This window comes from Pectinophora gossypiella, chromosome 29 (genome assembly GCF_024362695.1).
Source record: "Pectinophora gossypiella chromosome 29, ilPecGoss1.1, whole genome shotgun sequence".
Lineage (NCBI taxonomy): Eukaryota > Metazoa > Arthropoda > Insecta > Lepidoptera > Gelechiidae > Pectinophora > Pectinophora gossypiella.
This window is the reverse complement of record NC_065432.1, coordinates 6,039,676-6,060,412: the sequence shown is the minus strand read 5'-3', so window position 1 is coordinate 6,060,412 and position 20,737 is coordinate 6,039,676. Positions and strand designations below refer to the sequence as shown.

The 20,737-nt window shown below is 40.3% G+C and overlaps 1 protein-coding gene across 1 annotated transcript in view; it reads left to right on the top strand.

The window, feature by feature from the left end:
* LOC126379710 (oxysterol-binding protein-related protein 8) overlaps nt 1-18,013 on the top strand; it is a 41,997-nt gene extending 23,984 nt beyond the window's left edge. Inside the window, exons 8-19 of the mRNA XM_050028531.1 lie at nt 3,350-3,522; nt 4,780-4,958; nt 5,324-5,504; nt 7,574-7,670; nt 8,731-8,870; nt 9,654-9,710; nt 10,729-10,854; nt 11,642-11,782; nt 12,079-12,199; nt 13,137-13,179; nt 14,490-14,642; nt 17,367-18,013. Coding sequence (XP_049884488.1) covers nt 3,350-3,522; nt 4,780-4,958; nt 5,324-5,504; nt 7,574-7,670; nt 8,731-8,870; nt 9,654-9,710; nt 10,729-10,854; nt 11,642-11,782; nt 12,079-12,199; nt 13,137-13,179; nt 14,490-14,642; nt 17,367-17,601 — 1,646 coding nt within the window. The 3' untranslated portion in view covers nt 17,602-18,013. The remainder of the gene's footprint in view (nt 1-3,349; nt 3,523-4,779; nt 4,959-5,323; nt 5,505-7,573; nt 7,671-8,730; nt 8,871-9,653; nt 9,711-10,728; nt 10,855-11,641; nt 11,783-12,078; nt 12,200-13,136; nt 13,180-14,489; nt 14,643-17,366) is intronic.
* Nucleotides 18,014-20,737: the final 2,724 nt, after the last annotated feature.

The following is a 20,737-nucleotide window of genomic DNA, read 5'->3' as shown; positions in this document are numbered from 1 at the left end:
ATGCTCTCAACAATAACACGATAAAGGACAACAATTTTTCCCACGCAATGAATAATTGAGCATTACTCGTTATGAAATAAATAGTACATACATACATACATACATAAACTCACGCCCGTAATCCCAAATGGGGTGGGCAGAGCCACAAGTAATCAAAGACAACTTGCAGCCACTGTTGATACGAAGTCCTAAGATGGATATGATGAACATTATGGTGATAAGGGATCAGCCTATCGCCCATAACATTAGTCCATTATGTTAGAGGACGCAAAAAAACACACACAATAAATAGTACTTTAAATTAACAGTTGTAAACATGTATATGATGGATGAACGACCTCTGTGGTCCAGTGGTTGGGCAGGCACACGGTCCGGAGGTCCCAGGCTCGAATCCCGGTAGGGAAAAATCACAAAAATTACTTTGCCTACCCCAATTTGAAATTGGCGTGATTTTAGTATACTGATTGCTACTTACCCATAAGGTCTTCTGTAGGTTAGTCGTAATTCCTCATTTGTCTTTTTTTTTTTAATGACGTATTTGTCATGTAAGCGATAGTTGATGGTAGGGCTGGCAGAGGAAGACCTAGAAGGACTTACATTGACTAAATTGGAGATGTCCTTAAAAAGAGCATTAATATGTATGTCACACACACACACGCACACACACACACACACACACGCACGCACGCACGCACGCACGCACATGACATACACATACAAGCATTTATAGATTGGATATTTTCTTTTTAAAAAATATTTTATGATTTAGTCTAACAATTTAAAAAAAAAACTTTATTTTTTTATATTTTGTTATTTTTTCTTGACCATGACTTTTTGGGGGTGGAGGCCTGGAGTCCTAAAACACAGGGTATCCTAGTTTAGGCTCCAGCCTCTACAAATATTTTATTTTTGTATGTATTTATGTATCCATGTGTTTTATTATTTGTAGAGGAAATAAAGATTTTACTTACTTACTTACTTTATACTTTGGTACCATGTCACATGAACTTTTTTGACAAATTGAACTGTAAGTCTCACTAAATGTCAAATATGTTAGTGCGACAGAGTCCTAAAGTGGGTACATTATATTGCTTATGACTGTACTCCAACAACGTCTTCGTCATGTCTACTGCGCCTCACTGTCTCACATAGTCTAGGAAACAATTCATAATTCATAATCATTTGGGTGAATCTCAAAATTTCAAGTTTGGTGGCGAAATTTCATATTATTTTTTCGTGAAAAATTGGGTTCCGACATGAAAAAGATCCAAAAGGATCCTCGGATCCGACATGAAAAAGGAATTTTTCAATTCCCAATTTCCCCAATTTTTCACGAAAAAAATATATGACAGTTCGCCACCAAACTCGACACATTTTGATATTCACCCATTTATTTGCAATTAAAATGGCATTACAGTTTGCAGATGGTCAGCATTTAACGTTTGGTCTACATTTTTAGTTATTCAAAATATAACATGCAGATAGTTAAACAAAATAAAATTCATAATTTGAAAGTTAATCATGTACCTAACATTAATTACGCCCCATGAGTCCATGACACTTTCTTGTAATAAATCAATAACCAATTATTATTTTAATTAAAAAAAAAACATTAATTATGAAATAATAATATAATGATTTACAATGTCATTATCCAAATTACACATCACAAAAAAACAAACAATACACAAAAAAGAGAAAAAAGAAATAAAATAAAAAAGAAAAACAATGACACGAAACATCCAATGATTCATTCGACCGTTATAATAATCGATATAGTCGTTCTAGTTCAGTTCTGTTCGTCATTCGGTTAAGGCATTCATTGAGTGAACAACCCTCACGAATTAGGCACTGCTGTCTCCTAAAAAATCGTCCAGAGAATAAAACAGCTTTTGCAGTAGCCGGGATTAGCTTTCACAAATGAATGATTTTATTAGAATTACAATAATATTAAATATAAATTATAAATTCTATTATATTCTATTCAGAATCATTCATTAAACGTATTTATCATGGATTAACTTGAAGGTCAATGTAACATTTTTGAATATATACGTCATTTCGCAAGGTGTTATGGATGAGGAGAAGAAATGACAAGAAACTGCAACAGCAACACATATTTCAAATCAATGAGACTAGAGAAACACATTCAATATCAGACATTTTTATCATTTAGGTAATCATTAATCTTATAATAAGCTTTTTTACATAAAGTAAGCTTTACATGGGTTTTAAATTTGTTTTCTGACAAATTTAAAATATTATCTGGTATTTCACTTCTCTTGCTTCATTAAGCAGAAATCTAAAACAACCGTCTAGAAAATGGAGCACGACATAGACTTGATGTTAACGTCAAAGATGGCTCCGAAACAAGAGAGAAGAAGATCTTCCATATTCTCCCTTTTAAAGAAGAAGAAGTTAAGCAGACAATTGTCGGAGCCCCCGCATTACTCGACTTTGAATCTAAATAGGAAGTACTCTATAGACTCTGCAATTTTGACGGGTTATAACGATAAGGAGAATGGGGTTCACATGTTTCTGGAGCAGATGCCGAAGGAAAGAGGTAATGGAGGTTCGAATGTACTTTATTTATTTATTTATTTATTTACTAGCTTTTGCCCGCGACTTTGTCCGCGTGGCGTGTATCTTATCACGCGGTTTAGATTTTTTCATACAAATGTTTTTTCCCGCTAACTCCCGTTTCCGTGGGAATTTTGCAATGTCATGTTGCAACTAAGCTTTAAGTTTACTAAGGTACCTGCATGCCAAATTTCAAGCGTCTAACTTAAGCGGTTTAGATTTTTCATACAAAAGGATTTTCCCGCTAATTCCCGTTCCCGCGGGAATTCCGGTAATTCCTTTCTTAGTACACCTCTACGGTACCTAAGCTACGTTCCGTCCAAATTTCAAGTGCCTACGTTTAGCCGTTTAGGCTGTGCGTTGATATGTCAGTCAGTCAGTTTCTCCTTTTATATATTTAGATTTCTCTCTACAAAGGATCACTTAATAACTAAGTTAATGTTTCTACGAGGTACTTTCCTGGCTACGTTCACCAAAAACAATATAGATGGCGTTGTTCAGTTTTAAAGTGATAATTACATGTTTCTCGTTACTCGCGTACATAATTGAAACAAACACAAAATAAACTGAAACTAAACCGATTGAACTGGGTTGAATTTGCCCCAGACCGGACTTGACCCAGACCGGACTTGCCCCAGACCGGACTTACCCCAGATCGGACTTGACCCAGACCGGACATACCCCAGATCGGACTTGCCCCAGACTTATTGTTATTTTTATTTCATTTGAAATTACACCTCTCATGGTCTTATCCCCCCTCTCTCCTCAGAGCTAGCGGGCGCAGCATCGGACTCGGACAGCTGCGGGTCCCGCATGGCGGGCGCGGTGCTGGAGGCGGGCGCGGGGGGCGCGGGCGGCGCGGGGGGCGCGCGGGCCGTGCACGCTGCGCTGGCGCGGATACACGCGCGGTACGTGGAAGACCAGGACCGCGACGTGGGGCAGGTGAGGAGGGGCGGCTGGCGCTCTTTTTTTTTGACGTGACTTATTGTAGATTGTTGAACAGCCTCCGTGGTTTGGTGGTTAGAGCGTTAGGCTCACGATCTGGAGGTCCGGGTTCGATTCCCGATGGGGACATTGTCGAAATCACTTTGTGAGACTGTCCTTTGTTTGGTAAGGACTTTTCAGGCTTGAATCACCTGATTGTCCGAAAAAGTAAGATGATTCCGTGCTTCGGAGGGCACGTTAAGCCGTTGGTCCCGGCTATTAGCCGTAAAAAACACCTCCACCAACCCGCAGAGCAGCGTGGTGGAGTATGCTCCATACCCCCTCCGGTTGATTGGGGGGAGGCCGGTGCCCAGCAGTGGGACGTATATAGGCCGTTTATGTATGTATTGTAGATTTGCCGCAGGTGGCATTAACTACTTGGCCGGACAAATGGGGAGCGCTGAAGGCTCTCAAGGTACAACGTTTTAAGACAACAGGCCTGAGGGTGCCCAGTTGGGCGCGAACCTCAGCTCAAGCCGTCGTCTGAGAGGAAAAATATTTGAAAGAATTAATCGACCCTAGTACCCTCTATAGAGATATGCGCTGATTGAGGGAAGTCGTCGACCACGCCGGCGGGGTCGGTGTCCTGAAGTGTTTGGTGTCGCGAGCTGATTGGCTGCCTCTATGGCTAGAGTAATCGGGTGCTGGCATTCTTCTTCTATCCATTATGTTGGCAGTATAAAAAAAATCCCTTTTACAAAATTATGCACTTAAAGCTCCTTCTATCGTGTGGGTTGTGAGGTAGATTACCAACCTCAGCAACCCTGGTGTCAGGGTTACTATTGAGCCGCCAAAGGCCCCTGACATGGCTCATGTAACGACTACGTACTTACAGTAAGTAGTAACCGAGACCAACGGCTTAACGTGCCTTCCGAAGTAAGGATCATCTTACTTTCGGACAATCAGGTGATCAACCTGTAATGTCCTAACCAAACTAGGGATCACAATAAATTACCAATTGTACAATATTTTATGATTTTTTTTTTAAAAGAACGTCTAGAGAACTTTGCCGAGGTTTTTCTTGCAGCTTCTTTTCCCCGGCTATACAGGTTGTGAGAAGCTGCAGTAGTTTTAGGCGGATGAGACGTTCATTATGTAAAAAATGACGATTCAAAGTGTTACTATGTTACCTACTGAATAAAGATATTTTTGAATTTGAATTTTACTCTTTAGGTATGGAAGCCTGAAAAATTACCCTAAAACCATGGTTTCCAGGCCGGAGAACTGGTTGAGGAGGTGGCTGAGGAGAACAAGTCGCTGTTGTGGTTCCTGCTGAAGCAGGTCCGGCCTGGGATGGACCTCAGCAAGGTGGTGCTGCCGACCTTCATCCTGGAGCCTCGCTCCTTCCTGGACAAGCTGGCCGACAACTACTACCACGCGGACATTCTGGCGCAGTGAGTACTCTTCTTCTAACGTATGGGTTGTGAGGTGGATTACCAACCCCATCAACCCTGGCGTCAGGGTTACTATTGAGCCGCCATCGGCCCCTGACACGACTCATGTAACGATTGCGTACATCAATAAGTAGGAACCAGGACCAACAGCTTAACGTGACTTCCCAAGCACGGATCATCTTTTGGACAATGAGGTTATCAGCGTGTAATGTCCTAACCAAACTAGGGATAACAGTTAATCACAAAGTGATTTTTGTGTTATGTCCCCACCGGTATTCTAAGCTGGGACCTCCGGATCGCGAGCACAACGCTCAACCACTGGACCACGGAGGCCGTGGCTTTTATGTATGTATTTGTATGTTCAGGGCCTCAAACATGTCGGACCCCTACGAAAGGTTCAAGTGCGTCCTGCGCTGGTACCTGTCGGGTCTCTACAAGAAACCCAAGGGTCTCAAGAAGCCCTACAACCCAGTGCTGGGGGAGACCTTCCGCTGCTGCTGGCGGAACCACCACGATGACACGTACACCTTCTACGTAGCTGAACAGGTACTGTTCAGTATAATTTTTATGATTGAAACCGCACAAGGATGAGTAGAAATCAGAAATTAGGATCATTTATTGAACGTAATTATCATGGATAAACTTGTTGAGGGTCAATATAACATTTTTGAATTTACGTCATTCCGCAAGATGTTATGGCTGAGGAGAAGAAATGACAAGAAACTGCAACAGCAACATATCTTTTAAATCAATTACAAGTTATTTAATAACTAGAGGAACACATTCAATACCAGTCATTTTTATCATTTAAGTAGTCATTAATCTTATAATAAGCTTTTTTACATAAAGTATGCAATCATATTCATTGGTGCACATAGCATAGCACCGGTGGAAACGGATTCAACTAAGATATGTTTTTATATGGAAGGATGTGTGCTATTGATGCGTGCTGTGGATGCGTGCTGTGGATGTGTGCTTTGGATGCGTGCTGTGAATGCGTGCTGTGAGTGCGTGCTGTGGATGTGTACTTTGGATGCGTGCTGTGGATGCGTGCTGTGGATGTGTGCTTTGGATGCGTGCTTTGGATGCGTGCTATGGATGCGTGCTATAGATGTGTGCTATGAATGCGTGCTGTGGATGTGTGCTATTGATGCGTGCTGTGGATGCGTGCTGTGGATGCGTGCTGTGGATGCGTGCTGTGGATGCGTGCTGTGAATGCGTGCTGTGGATGCGTGCTGTGGATATGTGCTTTGGATGCGTGCTGTGGTTGCGTGGTATGGATGCGTGCTATAGATGCGTACTATGGATGCGTGCTATAGATGTGTGCTATGGTTGCGTGCTGTGGATGTGTGCTTTGGATGCGTCCTGTGGATGCGTGCTATAGATGTGTGCTATGATTGCGTGCTGTGAATGCGTGCTGTGGATGTGTGCTGTGGATGCGTCATGTGGATGCGTACTTTAGCTATGTTCCGAGCAGAGTACCTACAGTATGCCCGCGTTTTTCGCTGAATGTAGACATGCCATCGTGGAAGCAAAAAGTTGTTTTATACCTCGCAATGTGCAAAGAAGAACTTGAAACCTTCAGTAGGGACAGTGCGAAGACTCAAAGATCAGTTTACAACTCGACCGTTTATTTGTAAATACACTTGGTAACTTTCACAATATAGTATTACAACTAGTGGTGCACTCGACCAGCTTAGATTCGACTTAGGTCTATACTCCAGCTAGCGATAACGATAGAATGCCCGTTCTGGGATGGATGAGCGCCTTTTATGCCCTTCGCGCCATGATTAACCATCATACTAATGCTCACAGTGTTGCCAGTGTCCAAAATATAATATGGAACTAGTATTAAGGTAGCAGATATTATAAATACTAGCTATTACTGTTACAAACTCATGGAGGCGCATCTTTGCAGCGCATCTTCCTCGCACAGCTACATACTGTTGACGACAGGTCGACATGGCAATCGGGGCATGAGGTGAGCCGCGGAGGCGGGGTCGCCCCGCACACCCGCACAGTCCCCGCGGCGTCTTAGTCTTAGTGTCGCACGAGTCCGTATCGACTGCGTTTATCGATTATAATCTCGCTCACAAAATTTATTACTATTGTGTTTTTAAAATGGCTACGGTAGCAACTCGTCGCGTGTAGAAAAGTGTTAGAAAATTGTGACATTGAACGGAAAAATAATTGTTACAAATTTTCTGTCAATCGGACATTAGACAGGGCTGTGTTTTATACCGGTCTATCGAAAAGAACTATGTCTAGGATAAAATCAGAACTAAAATCAGTGGGAGCAGAGGAAAAGTTGAAATCACCCAAAAAACGGAGAAGACAGGTCCAAAATTTTGTGTTGATGATTTTGATCGTACAGTGTATGAAAACGTGGTTTTTTGTTTCATACATAATAAAAATATATCGATATTGAAAACGTCACGTCACTAGAGAATTGCCATGTCGACCTGTCGTCTACTTTAGCTTAGTATTGGTGGAAAGGGTCACATAGTTTCGTAGCGCAGCTTATACATCTTCGCAGCATAGTACATCTGTGGTGGAAACGATACCTTCAGCGCTCCCAATTTGCCCGCCCAAGTTTTAACCCTGGTACGTTGCAGGTGTCACACCACCCGCCGGTGTCGGCGTTCTACGTGTCCAACCGGAAGGATGGCTTCGTCATAGAGGGCAGCCTACTGGCACGCTCCAAGTTTTACGGTGAGGGTCATGGTATTAAATTCTTGATGAATGGCTTCTGTGTGATCACAATTCTGCCAGTGTCACGTTTGAAGAAAATACACAATAGGGCAAGAATAAATTATCACATTATCATCAATTTAAGAGCCACACTCTTGTCGGTGTAGCATTTTCCTCCATGCTACTTTTTTAGGAAAAAATAGGGCAGTGGTATCCCTCTTGCCTTCTGCTCCGCAGTACTCTGTCTGACGCGAGTGTGATGGCACCCAGAGAAGTCTATTACAAAGTCATACTAGGACTCCTGTCCTCCGCCTCTGAATAGTACTGACAGTTACTGCTACCCTCTGTCAGGTTCCAGGTTCCAGTCCCTGTGACTTGCCCCTTCCGTCCTGCATTGCCAAACGAAACTAGTTACGCAGCGAGAATTAAATTGATATTACGATAGAAGACACTTTAAAAAGTAAAGTTTGAAGTTTTAGTTTGGTTTTTGTTTGTTAAGTTTTTTATAAAGTGTAATTGGTCGAAAATTCGATAGTTATTTAGGTTATTATTATGTTGAGCACTCGTCATTGACACTGACAGTCGAGCAGCTGTCATCTGTTGACATCCAATAGAGATTATTACATTCAAAAATCAAATAAATTATTCTTTCTTTGATTTTAATAATAAAAACACTAAAAACGATTATTTATTACATATATTAGACCTGTACGAAGCCACTGACAATGCCGTAAGCGTGGCCAATTATTGGTCAGCAAAAATTTATTTATTTTATTTTTATTTTTTTATTTTTTTTATTAGGTTTGCCAACAGACAAAAACACTTTTACATATAACTTAACCTATTTACAAATACTGGACTAGCTTCGATCGCCATCGACTCGCAAAGAAGAAGAAGAAGAACGATTATTTAAAAAGAAACTCATTAAAAGCATTACAAAAAAGTCAATTTAATTTACATTCTTGTCGGACCTGTTAAATCTTCAGGTTAGGTTAGCGGACCCTGTGACAAACGGGATAATGCTAGGGAGGTGATGATGTCAATTGAGCAGGTAACAAAGAAATATCTTTGTAACATCCAGGCAACTCAACGTCGGCCATCTTGGAGGGCTGCGCACGAGTGCACATCCTGCCGTGGGGCGAGACGTACGTCACCACCGCGCCCTACGCGCACTGCAAGGGCATCGTCATCGGGACGCTCAGCATGGAGCTGGGCGGGAAGGTCAGTCGCCACACACTGGAAACACTCACCAACATAATCGGTTCCCTATTTTGTTCCAGCATTGCTTTTATAGTGTGAAAGAATATTTAGATAGGGATAAAAATATTGACTAAAGAATATTATCCTTGGTTGACTGAGTATTTGTAAAATTGAAATCTATTTAATTCTGTTATTTGTATTGCTGAAATTGTAAAAATCAAATATTTGTATGCCTGCATGCAGGTTGAACACACATGTGCCTCAGTAGTGTATAGTATAACATCATTATGTACTGTATTCACACAAATAAAGGTTTACTTTACTTTACTTTATTTTACTTTACATAATTATTTATGTCATAAATAATCGTTACGCATAAAAGGCATTAGGCATAACTATTTATAGTCCGTTCAAAAATGATCTTCATAAAAGGTAAACAAACCTGTTACTACAAAGAATGTTCGAATTTCACCTAAACTACGCAAAGTATTCTTCTAATAACATCCGTAGCACTCAATAGATGTATGATTTCTTAGCTCAATGTGAAATTAACGTAAAATAATGATTAAAACACATTTTAATTAACGACTGCTAATGCCAACGGCTTAACGTGCCTTCCGAAGCACGGAGGAGCTCGAAATGAAAACTTTTTTATTTGTGGTCACCCATCCCATGACCGGCCTTTGCGAAAGTTGCTTAACTTCAACAATCGCAGACCGAGCGCGTTAACCGCTGCGCCATCGAGCTCATCAAAATCAAAATCATCAAATAAGTCGTATTAATTATATTTCTTATCTTTGACAGATCCATATAATCTGCGAACAGACAGGCTACCACGCCGATGTGGAGTTTAAGTTGAGAGTAAGTGGCGATATATGATAGTTCGTAAGATTTTTTATATCGGATATCCGATAGCTTCGGTTACGGTTACGGAGGGCCGTCACTAACACACCGTTTTTTAAATAATTAAATTTATATTATAGTAAGTGCGGGGGTATGTTTGTTCTGTTATGGGGTAATCTATATTTCTTGATGATTCATCTCTGACTAAATTTCTCTGCGTACTTGCTTCTATGCTGTTCTGGGAGCAAATAAAAAACATAGAACACGTTCAGCTGCTTGTCTTCCCGGGCATGTCGTAAAAACCGACAGAGGGATTGCGTCCTCTAACATCCTAAGGTTCATCATATCCATCTTAGGACTTCGTATCAACAGTGGCTGCAAGTTGTCTTTGATTACTTGTGGCTCTGCCCACCCCATTTGGGATTACGGGCGTGAGTTTATGTATGTATGTATGTACTTCCTTAGTGAATATGGGCGCAAGTTGATATTGAAGTTTATTATCTGTGGGTGCATGTAGTAGTAATAGGATTGTTCATTCATGTCTTATGCGATTGTTCATGAGGAATGGTGACCAACACCAGACATAATTTTCCTAATTTTTGTTTGTTTCCTACTTCGATCATAATATACATATGTCGAAGGTTTTCTATGTATAATTGTAAACTAAGTGATACCTACACGTCTCGTATGTAACCCGGGGTAATCTATAATTGGCTTTCTAGTTACTTAAAATATTATATCACTACTATGTATGCGAGGAGAACCGATGGCCGCTGGGGCGGAAGGGTTCTGGAATGGCGACCACGCGTCGGACGACGCTCAGTGGGTAGGCCCGCTACAAGGTGGACCGACGATCTGGTGAAGGTCGCGGGAAGCCGTTGGATGCGGGCAGCGCGGGACCGATCGTCGTGGAGATCCTTGGGGGAGGCCTATGCCCAGCAGTGGGCGTCGTACGGCTGATGATGACTATGTATACTAAATAAACTGTTGATTACCTGAACAATAAATAAATATATGAATATATTTTGCCTTTCAGTCGTTCCTAGGAAGTGCCGAGCAGACCAACGCCATAAGCGGTCGCATAAAGAAGGGGAAAGATACAGTAGCCACGGTCGAGGGGTACTGGGACGGAAAGATTGACATTAAGGACAAGAAAACTGGGGTAAGTTGTGTAAACAAGGTAACAGTAACATAATTTAGAACTGTTATTCTTGCATGCTATAGATTCTAAGCTATATAGGTTAAAAGCGACTTTATAATTAATTTAACCTCTGTAAAAACGCTATTGAATGCGAATAAAAATTCGAATTTGAATAATAAAAATGGGGTAAGAGACAAATGGGGTACAAAAACAAGATAAGACTGGAGTAAGATACGTAAATGGGGTAAGGGATATAAAAGGTAACCATAACAAAGTAAGACTGGGGTAGGAGACATAATTGGGATAGAAAACTATTACAAATTAAGACTGGGGCAAGAGATGTAAATGGGATAAGAATAACAATATAAGACAGGGGGTAAGAGACATAATTGGGGTAAAAATAACAATGTAAGACTGATCATCTCAGGCCTTTACATCTTTATCAGATGATTGAAACAGCGTTTCTGTGGCAGCTAAGACTACGGTAAAGGATATATATATATATATAGGTGGGGTAACAATAACAAATGAAGATTGGGGCAAGGCGTGTAAATGGGGTAACAATAACAATATGGGACAGGGGTAAGAGATATAATTATGTTCGTATGTTTATGTCCTTTGTATATGTTGTTGTGCAATAAAGTATTATTGATTGATTGATTGATAATTGGAGTAACATAATCTAATAAAGATTTTTCAGTCCTACTATGGATTATGACCAATCATAATTGGAACAGTTAGTTATAGTTACTCCATTCAAAAAACAACCTTCGATTGCACGTCATCAAGTGTCATTGGTCCGTGGCAGGAGGAGAGCAACCTGCTGGACGTGAGCGTGCTGAAGGAGCAGCGCCTGCGCCGCTACCTGGTGCGGCTGGCGGCGCAGCGCGACTACGAGTCGCAGCGGCTGTGGCTCAAGGTGTCCGAGGCCATCGCCCAGGATGACCAGGTAAGATTGGTCTGAGTAAATCTTATAAGGGGCAACGTATACGTTTTTACAATAAGATTCCTGTTTGGTACGAGTGCACTGAACATGTATTTATTATTGTTCTTTGTCACTATTGCGGGTCCCCGTTTTCCACAGGGTCCGCTTACCTAACCTGAAGATTTGACAGGTCCGGTTTTAAAACAGAAGCGACTGCCTATCTGACTCAATAGTAACCCTGACACCAGGGTTGATGTGGCTGGTATTCCATCTCACCACCCACACGATAGAAGAAGATGCAATGATGATGACATTTTCAGGTTGCAGCGACGGAGGAGAAGACGGTGATTGAGGAGGCTCAGCGCGCCCACGCCCGCGGGCTGGTGGCCGCCTGGGTGCCGCGGTACTTCCACAAGGACTCGTACACGCAAGCACCTGAAGGTACCGCACACAACAATCAATCAATATCAATCAATCAATATCAATCAATCAATCAATATCAATCAATCAATATCAATCAATCAATATCAATCAATCAATATCAATCAATCAATATCAATCAATCAATATCAATCAATCAATATCAATCAATCAATATCAATCAATCAATATCAATCAATCAATATCAATCAATCAATATCAATCAATCAATATCAATCAATCAATATCAATCAATCAATATCAATCAATCAATATCAATCAATCAATATCAATCAATCAATATCAATCAATCAATATCAATCAATCAATATCAACCAATCAATCAATAATACTTTATTGCACAACGACATGTACAAAGGGCGAACACAAATAAAAACAAGCACAATAGGCGGCCTTATTGCTAAACAGCAATTTCTGCCAGGCAACCTTAGGGTGAAAGAAGTTTATTCCTTAGGGTGAACGAAGTCCATCCAACGTGTGTGGCACGGACGCACCTTCGGAGACGATAGCAACTAGTGTTGCCATTTCACCGAATCGATTCCACCCAAGTATCGACTTGACATTTTGATGCGAGTATCGAAAGCTTAATAAATCAACATCTTGACAACAGGTGGCGCTAGTCATTCTGCATACATACATATTAGTACTCGTGACCGTAACTCTTCCGACCTCATTACTCGTGGCTTATGTGTCTACAATACAATACATTTACAATACAATACAATACATTACAATACATTGTTGGAATACTTTTGCGGTGCCCTTACAGGGTGTCACATGTTTGTACATTATTTACTTATAAGAACTGTAAGCCACCATGTGACATGCAATAAATAAATAAATAAAATAAATACAAATACACTATATTGCACCAAAATAAAAAGAAATAATTACAAAAAGTCTCTAGTGTCTATGTATGTATTTTTAATTTTTCCAGGTATCATCGATCAAGGATGGAAATATAACCACAGCAACACATCGTAAGTGTCAAATCGTACCTAATTGTCATTTTAACCATGGTATAAGAAAACCGAGGGTTAAAATGGCCACATCGAAGCAATTCATCTAAGAAAGCAATGTTGCAATATGACATTTACGCATATAAAAGTAAGTGCGCAATGCAAACAAAAGTCAGATAGCAATATTGCTTTCTTAGATGAATCGCTTCGATGCGGCCATTTTAACCCCCCAGGTTTGCTCAAAAGTGACAGCTAACATTTCAAGGTTAGCACAGCTGACGTCATCCGGCCCTGCGTTGCCATTTTGTAAAAAAAATAAATTACATACATACATACATAAACTCACGCCCGTACTCCTAAATGGGGTGGGCAGAGCCACAAGTAATCAAAGACAACTTGCAGCCACTGTTGATACGAAGTCCTAAGATGGATATGATGAACCTTATGGTGATAAGGGATCAGCCTATCGCCCATAACATTAGTCCATCATGTTAGAGGACGCAATCCCTCTGTCGGTTTTTACGACATGCCCGGGAAGACAAGCAGCTGAACGTGTTCTATGTTTTTTATTTGCTCCCAGAACAGCATAGAAGCAAAATAAATTAATTACCCACGACTAATGTTTACAATTTACTTTGTAAAAGACTTCCTTACAGTTTAACGTTTTTTTATATATTTGACAAGTTATAGTAATTAAGTACCGTTAGTCAGTTCATAAGATTTAAGTCCATGAAATGTGGACATGGCTCGTCTAACGACTACTTACTTACATCAGTAAGTAGTAACCGGGACCAACGGCTTAACGTGCCTTCCGACGCACGGATCATCTTAAATCAGCTTAAATGTTATGTTCTAACCAAACTAGGGATCACAAAGTGATTTTTGTGATATGTCCCCACCGGGATTTGAACCCCGGTACCAGGGTTGAGGTTGATCATTGCTCTCACAAGCCACACGAGCTTACGTACGTTATTATACCAAGTGGCCTCCGTGGTCCAGTGGTTGAGCGTTGTGCTCACGATCCGGAGGTTCCGGGTTCGAATCCCGGTGGGGACAAATCACAAAAATCACTTTGTGATCCCTAGTTTTTTTAGGACATTACAGGCTGATTACCTGATTGTCCAAAAATAAGATGATCTGTGCTTCGGAAGGCACGTTAAGCCGTTGGTCCCGGTTACTACTTACTGATGTAAGTACGTAGTCGTTACATGAGTCATGTCAGGGGCCTATGGCGGCTCAATAGTAACCCTGACACCAGGGTTGATGGGGTTGGTAATCCACCTCACAACCCACACGATAGAAGAAGAATACCAAGTAATGTTTCTCACCAGTGCATGGCAAGCGGAGGAGTTATTTGAATGCGAGGAGGACTTCGTGATCACGACCGTGCAGCAGGCGGGGGGCGGAGCCCGAGACGCCGTGCGCCTCCCACCCGGCTCCGACAGTGACACGCACGTCGAGCCGCGGCGCTCCAAGACTACCACGTGAGTAACATGTTCTATATACAAGAGTCAAAAATACAGTCAGAGTGCACTGAACGCATCAATAGTGCAGTCAGAGTGTACTATAAGTGTCGATACTGCAGTCAGAGTGTCCTATAAGTGTCGATACTGCAGTCAGAGTGTCCTATAAGTGTCGATACTGCAGTCAGAGTGTCCTATAAGTGTCGATACTGCAGTCAGAGTGTACTATAAGTGTCGATACTGCAGTTAGAGTGTCCTGTAAGGGTCGATACTGCAGTCAGAGTGTACTGTAAGTGTCGATACTTCAGTCAGAGTGTACTATAAGTGTCGATACTGATGTCAGAGTGTAGTATAAGTGTCAATACTGCAGTCAGTGTGTCCTATAGCGCTGTATATATTTGCTGTATATATTATATATATTCACTGCTGCGCCACCGAGCTCCTCAAACGAAACTAGCCTACTATCAGCATATTAATAATGATACTATCCGGGGTAGAATGGAGACGGGCGCGGGACCGACGTCGCGGTTGTCGCGCTCGGAGTCGGAACCTCACGTCGAGGTCATACGCAGGAGTAAAACTTCCACGTGAGTGACACAGATGGCGTTGTAGTACTTGTCTAAATGTAGTACCTTGAGGTTGACAGTGGTGCTAATTCCTGCTGACGCCATCTAATTTTATTTTAAGTTACACCTGTCATTTTCTTATCCGCTGAAAAAGAAAGGGACGGGTAATCGACAGGCATAAAATTTATGGAAAACACGGCAATTTTAAGCAGAAATCTAAAACAACCGTCAAAAAATTTTACATCAGCCAATAACCCGACAGAATTAAGTAGAAAGCAAGTCAAACGGAATGCATACCAGCGAGATGCCTATTTTATTCGCACGGGTTAATGCATACGTTTTAAAATTAACTTGTTGACAATCATCCGTCCCTTTCCTTTTCGGCGGATAAGAATGTGACGGGTATAACTTAAAATAAAATTAGGAGGTGTCTGCAGGAATCGGGGCCAGTAGGTGGCGTTAGAAGTTAGTATAAACTTCCCCGTGAGTGACACAGATGGCGGTGTAGTACTTGTCTAAATGTAGTACATTGAGGGTGACAGTAGGTGGCGCTAAAAGTTAGTATAAACTTATACGTGAGTTACACAGAAGGCGATATAGTACTTGTCTAAATGTAGTACTACCTTGAGGTTGACAGTAGGTGGCGCTAGAAGTTAGTATAAACTTCCACGTGGGTGACACAGATGGCGCTATTAGTACTTGTCTAACTGAAGTACCTTGAAGTTGACAGTAGGTGGCGCTAATAGTATAAACTTACACGTGAGTGACACAGATGGCGCTGTCGTACTTGTCGAAATGTAGTACCTTCAGGATGACAGTAGGTGGCGCTAGTCGGCGGGGTAATGACATCCATCGCTATGTATAACCACATTTACTACAATAAATTTTACAATACAATACAATACAAATACACTTTATTGCACCAAACTAAAAATAAATAATTACAAAAAGTCTCTTAATTAAGTACATGGCAAATGGCGGCCTAAATTAAAAATAATGAATTAATAATTAATTATGAATTTTATTTCATTTCATGAGTCGATAGGTGGCGCTACAATGTGTGGTTGATAAATAGTGCTCGAAAGCTGAGGGGTTGACGTTCACGAGCATTAATATGTATACACTTTGGTACCATGTCACATTAACTTTTTTGACAAATTAAACAGTAAGTCTCATTAAATGTCAAATATGTTAGTGCGACAGAGTCCTAAAGTGGGTACATTATATTGCTCATTCGTTTTAAAATTAACGGTTGTCAATCATCCGTCCCTTTCCTTTTCGGCGGATAAGAAAATGACGGGTATAAATTGAAATAAAATTAGGTGTCTACAGGAACCGAGGGCAATATCTTAACGAAGTTTGGAGCTAATCGTTTGGGTCAACGTGCCTTAGCACCGCGTGCGTGCTTAATCATCTTACTTTCTTTTGTAAACTATTATTCATCATCATCATCAATATAAGAGCCACGCTCTTATCGGTGCAGCATTTTCCTTGCTACTTTTTAGGGAAAAATAGGGCAGTGGTTTCCCTCTTGCCTTCCGCCCGCAGTACTCTGTCTGACGCAAGTGGGACGGCGCCCAGAGTAGTCTATTTCAAAGCCGTACTAGGACTCCTGTCCTCCGCCTCTGAATAGTACTGACAGTTACTGCTGCCCTCTGTCAGGTTCCAGGTTACAGTCCCTGTGACTATACACTGACCTGTGACTAACAATACAATACAAATACACTTTATTGCACCAAAATAAAAAGAAATAATTACAAAAAGTCTCTTAACTAAGTACATGGCAAATGGCGGCCTTATCGCTTAAAGCGATTTCTTCCAGACAACCATAAGGTGAGGAAAAATGTAAAAAAAATTGAAAGATTGCGGGTACAAACTATACATACTTACAACTTATCAATAGATACATGCAAATAAATATATAACATACTTACAAATATAATATATACCTAACCTGCCTGGGTTGCCTGGAAGAAATTGCTGCATGAGCAATAAGGCCGCCTGTTGTGCTTTTCTTTATATGCTGTCCTTATCTCTGTATTTTGTGTCCATTGTGCTCAATAAAGTATTTTATCTATCTATCCTATATACATAACCTAACATATATACCTACTTATATAAATAGTACTAAATAGACTTAAATAGACTTATTATTATTAAGAAATCTCTTCTCTTCCAGGCGTACTTTGAAGCAGTCTCTATACCAGATCGACACGGCCCTCAGAGAGCAAACATCAGCCATAGAGAAACTATCCAAAACGGTGGAGGCGTTAGAAGGCCAAAGGACCGTCATGAGACCACAGAACGTGGGTAATGTCAGCCACACTTCCCACTCGTGGGACATATTCGGCGGGTTCGTCCTAGCAATAGTGTTGCAAGCCTTGCTAAACTGGATTTTCCACCAAAAAGACTGAAACAATGTTGCCAGCGAAGAGAAAAATGGTAGGTTTGGTAGTTTTTTTTTAGTGACGCGAACAACGACCAAATTTGTGGTAGATTTAAGGTGTTAAGTGTCGAGAAATTGTTCCAATGTTCTGTTAGTGCAAGTATTTTTATTCTATTCGGTTGAGCGATAAGTGATCTTGGACCAGTGTTCTAAGGTGTTAACTCCAACCGACCTCGACTCTGTCCTCAGTTGACGGTACCTTAAGGGTGTTGGGACCCTCTCTCAGCAACAATATATGGCGTAAGTGTAGCCACACCATTCGGTGAAGGAAATTATTATTTATGTCATAGATATACTAAGCTAAATCTGTCCTTTTTCCATAGTGTTATTATATGTATGTATTATTATTTAGTTATGTGTAATATTCATATATATATATGGGATACATGTATTTATATAGGTATGCAATAATAATAATAATAATAAAATATAATATGAATATATAATATTATATTTAAGGAAAGAAACGTTATATATTTATATAACATTTCTTTCTTTCTTCAGTTAAAAGTACTTATTTTATGCAGGTAGTTTTTTTAATTATTTATTTTGTTAGAATGCACTAACCCGCTATTGTTATATTTGTACAAAATATTCCTGTACTCAAAGGTTGCCTGTAAGAAATTGCTGCATGAGCAATAAGGCCGCCTGATGTGCTTTTCTGTATAATGTTGTCCTTTGTATTTTGTGTCCATTGTGCTCAATAAAGTATTTTATCTATCTATCTAAATGAGCTCTACACCTTTTTGCCACTACTTGAAGATCTAGAGAACCTACAAACAATAAAAAATATTATAAATTCTTCCTATTTTCTTCAGGATTACTCTGGGTCGGAAGTTAAGTCCTCTTTTACTTACAAATAAACCTTTACAAAACTTTTTTTTTCTATCACCGAATGGTGTAGCTACACTTACGCCAACTCAGCTCGAAAACGGTATTCTTAGAGTGGCATTAATAAACTAATCTCAGCTTCGAGACTGCCCTCAAGATCATGTCAATGTCACAGTTCTTATATAAAAACAGGGACTTGAGCATGATCTTGAGGGCAGTCTCAGCTGATAGCCGAGTTTAGTTATATTAATACCACTTAGAGCGCGCCTCAACCTTCACTCAAGTTTCCTCCAGTGAGACATGACGTCATCAATTTCGTGTTATTATGTTGGCAGTATGATATGCTCGACTCCAGTGAGTAAAGTCCTCGAGTCGAGAACGTAATTGTCAACTTGAAATACCAAAATGCTCAGCTGAGGCAGAGTCGGGTGGAGGAAAAGTCGGGTGGAGGAAGTTTCGAGTTAACATCTTAGAATACGGGTGTTATCCTCCTTTAAGCACCAAAGGTTGTTGGGTGGTGGAAATTACATTTAAACTGCTGATATTCTTCTTTGATTGAAGAGTAATTCTAGTAGTAAAATTGTATAGTTAACATCAAAATTAGAACAAGGTTTATAATGTTTTTATTTATTGTTTCAATAAATTTAATTAATGCAATAATTAATGTACGTTTATTATTTTGTTAATGTACAGTCGTGAGCAATATAATGTACCCACTTTAGGACTCTGTCGCACTAACATATTTGACGTTTAGTAAGACTTACAGTACAATTTGTCAAAAAAGTTAATGTGACATGGTACCAAAGTGTATACATATACATATTAATGCTCGTGACCGTAATAACTAGTTCCCCGCGATTGTTATCTCCGGCTAACCTCCACGGGGGATAGCGTGATGATTCCCATGCAGATGTTGATTAAGCTTCTGTGTTGTAAAACTGAAAAGTTTCATCAAAATTAATCCAGTCGTTTTCGCGTGAAGCGCGCACAAATCAACAGAATCACAATTTTCTGCCACTGTTGATACGAAGCCTTAAGATGGATATGATGAACCTTACCCTGCGTTTTCATTGACGCGGAGCTGTGCGGAGAGGAGCGGAGATGTGCAGGAATCGACCAATCACCGTGAGGGAGAGAGTGACAGAGCGTCGTCAGAGAGCTCTGTCGAACGCTGTGATTGGTCAAATCCGCACATCTCCGTTCTTCGCCGCCCATCTCCGCTCTTCTCCGCACATCTCCGCTCTTCTCCGCTCATCTCCGCGTCAGTGGAAAACCCGGCCTTACGGTGACAAGGGATCAGCTCATCGCCAATATGATGGTCCATCATAATCATAATGGATTGGACATAACAGTCGCCAGATTTTTAAGTGAAATGTAATTTTTGAACATAAATAAAGTACTTTGCACTAATAAAACTCCAAATAAAGGACTTTTCAGGCTACGTTCACCAAAAATAATATAGGTGGCGCTGTACAGATTTTCCTTCGTTGAACCTTCTAATTTCATAGATAACAAACACAATGCATCTTTTATTTTTGTCTTTGGGTATAAAAGATGACCCTTTTTATTACACCCCGTCACAAGACATCTTCTACACATTATTATTAAGATCAAAACAAAGAGAAGCCATATACTGTTGACGACAGGTCGACATGGCAATCGGGGCATGAGGTGAGCCGCGGAGGCGGGGTCGCCCCGCACACCCGCACAGTCCCCGCGGCGTCTTAGTCTTAGTGTCGCACGAGTCCGTATCGACCGCGTTTATCGATTATAATCTCGCTCACATAATTTATTGAATTAGAAATTAACATTAACATAAAAGAAAAACAATAGATTTAAAAGAAATCTAATCTAAATATTTATGGTCAATCAAAATTATAAATATAGCAAGTATATTTTACATATACTTGCTAAGAAATTATTGAAAACTAAGAATAATATTTTAGAAATAAAATTAACGTTAGATGATTCAGATGAATAAATATTAACTTAAATGAAAACGTGGTATTATTTTATTCACATTTTGTTACATACATAATAAAAATATATCGATATTGAAAACGTCACGTCACTAGAGAATTGCCATGTCGACCTGTCGTCTACTATAGGTAGCAATATAATTCTATACATAATGTGATCCAAATAATAAATAAATAATCTTTATTTTCCCTTCACAAAGGTAATACAAATTATGTAAACTACTAAGGTGATACACACTATAGTGCCTTTGTGAGAGACTGGTGTCGATACTAGGTGTGACCCTGTGTGACAGA